The sequence below is a fragment of the Colobus angolensis genome, unplaced genomic scaffold (genome assembly GCF_000951035.1).
Source record: "Colobus angolensis palliatus isolate OR3802 unplaced genomic scaffold, Cang.pa_1.0 Scaffold43, whole genome shotgun sequence".
In the NCBI taxonomy this organism is placed as follows: Eukaryota; Metazoa; Chordata; class Mammalia; order Primates; family Cercopithecidae; genus Colobus; species Colobus angolensis.
The window spans coordinates 2,580,786-2,582,282 of NW_012117710.1; the positions used below are offsets into that span (position 1 = coordinate 2,580,786).

A 1,497-nucleotide genomic window follows, 5' to 3' on the forward strand; every position below is an offset into this window, starting at 1 on the left:
AAAAAAAAAAAAAAAGAAAAAAGAAAATAGCACTTTTAATAATATAGTCCAACCCCCTTGTATTTAATTGATGGGGAAACTGAGGCCTGGAGACCAAAGTAGCTTGAGCACAGTCACAGCCAGACGCACGATGCACAGGGCAGGCGGCCCTGAGCTCCTCTGTCTCTATGGGGACAAACCCCCAGCCCCACGTTCTCGGTCCCCTCCACCTGGGGGCAGGGGGTACACAGACGTGAAGACAGAATAGACCCAGCCCCAATCCACAGACACCAACAGTGCCCTCCCTCTGTTTCTAAAGGGAACACACAAGCACGGGGGCGGAAGAGGAAGAAAACCCAGGACTTTCCACACCAGCAAAGCCATCAAATTTCCTCTTCAGCATGAAAAACGTCACGGGCACCTGAGCGTCCCGGTTCCAGCTTGAAAAGCCCCACCTCCACAGCAGGTGGGTTCACCAAGCCATCAGGAGTTCCAGGGCTCAGCGGGGAGCGCGGCCCTCACGGGCATGATCTGATCACTTACTTCAAACCAATACAAGCAGCCTGGAGGCCACTTTCCCAAGAAATAGGAACTAGGTAGCAAGCTCCCACCTTCACAACTACGTCAGCTTTTTTTTGTTTTTGAGACAGGGTCTCACTCTGTCGCCCAGGCTGGAGTGCAGTGGCGCCCTCACGGCTCACTGAAGCCTCTACCTCTTGGGTTCAGGTGATCCTCCTACCTCAGCCTCTTGAGTAGCTGGGACTACACGCATGCACCACCACCCCTGGCTAATTTTTTTTTATAGAGAGAGATGAGATCTTGTTCTGTTGCCCAGGCTGGGTCTCGAACTCCTGGGCTCAAGCAGTCCTCCTGCCTCGGCCTCCCAAAGCACTGGGATGATAGGTGTGAGCCGCCATGCCCAGCCACGTAACAGTTTTCTAACATAAAAGCACCCAGATGAGCCTTGCAGCGTGATAGTAAACACCGTGTCTTCAGACGGATCCCAAATGACTCCAAGATCTTGGCGGATTTCTAAAACCAGCTTCTGCCCATGCAGCAGAAGCACTTCCTGAGGTTGTGTATGGAGTGGGAGGTGGGAGCCTCTTGGGTGCTGGGGCCTCATCATCATTCTGATGAGTTAAGTCTCCAGTGCCAAATCCTAGCTGACTCAGACAGCAAAGCGGGAACTATCTGGTCCACCCAGGAGCATGCCTGGAAGCCTGAGATCATCTTTTCAAAGACAGAGTCTATCTTCTCTTCCAACCTCAGCAAAATCAACACTCAAGACTATAGCCCTATCTGTTTTGTCACTGGCAACCCCCCTCGAAAGCATCAACACTCCTAGGAACCACCAGGAAGAGACGGGGACAGATAGCTCCCACCCAGGGCACAGCTGCTCACTCACTCAGCTCACAACTGGGAAGCCGGCCGGGCGCGGTGGCTCACGCCTGTCATCCCAGCACTTTGGGAGGCCGAGGTGGGCGGATCACCTGAGGTCAGGAGTTCAAGACCAGCCTG

At 53.6% G+C, this 1,497-nt stretch overlaps 1 protein-coding gene across 1 annotated transcript in view; it reads right to left on the reverse strand.

Moving 5' to 3' along the window:
• SNX8 (sorting nexin 8) overlaps nt 1-1,497 on the reverse strand; it is a 65,427-nt gene that overhangs the window by 6,587 nt on the left and 57,343 nt on the right. Inside the window, exon 7 of the mRNA XM_011956999.1 lies at nt 352-419. Coding sequence (XP_011812389.1) covers nt 352-419 — 68 coding nt within the window. The remainder of the gene's footprint in view (nt 1-351; nt 420-1,497) is intronic.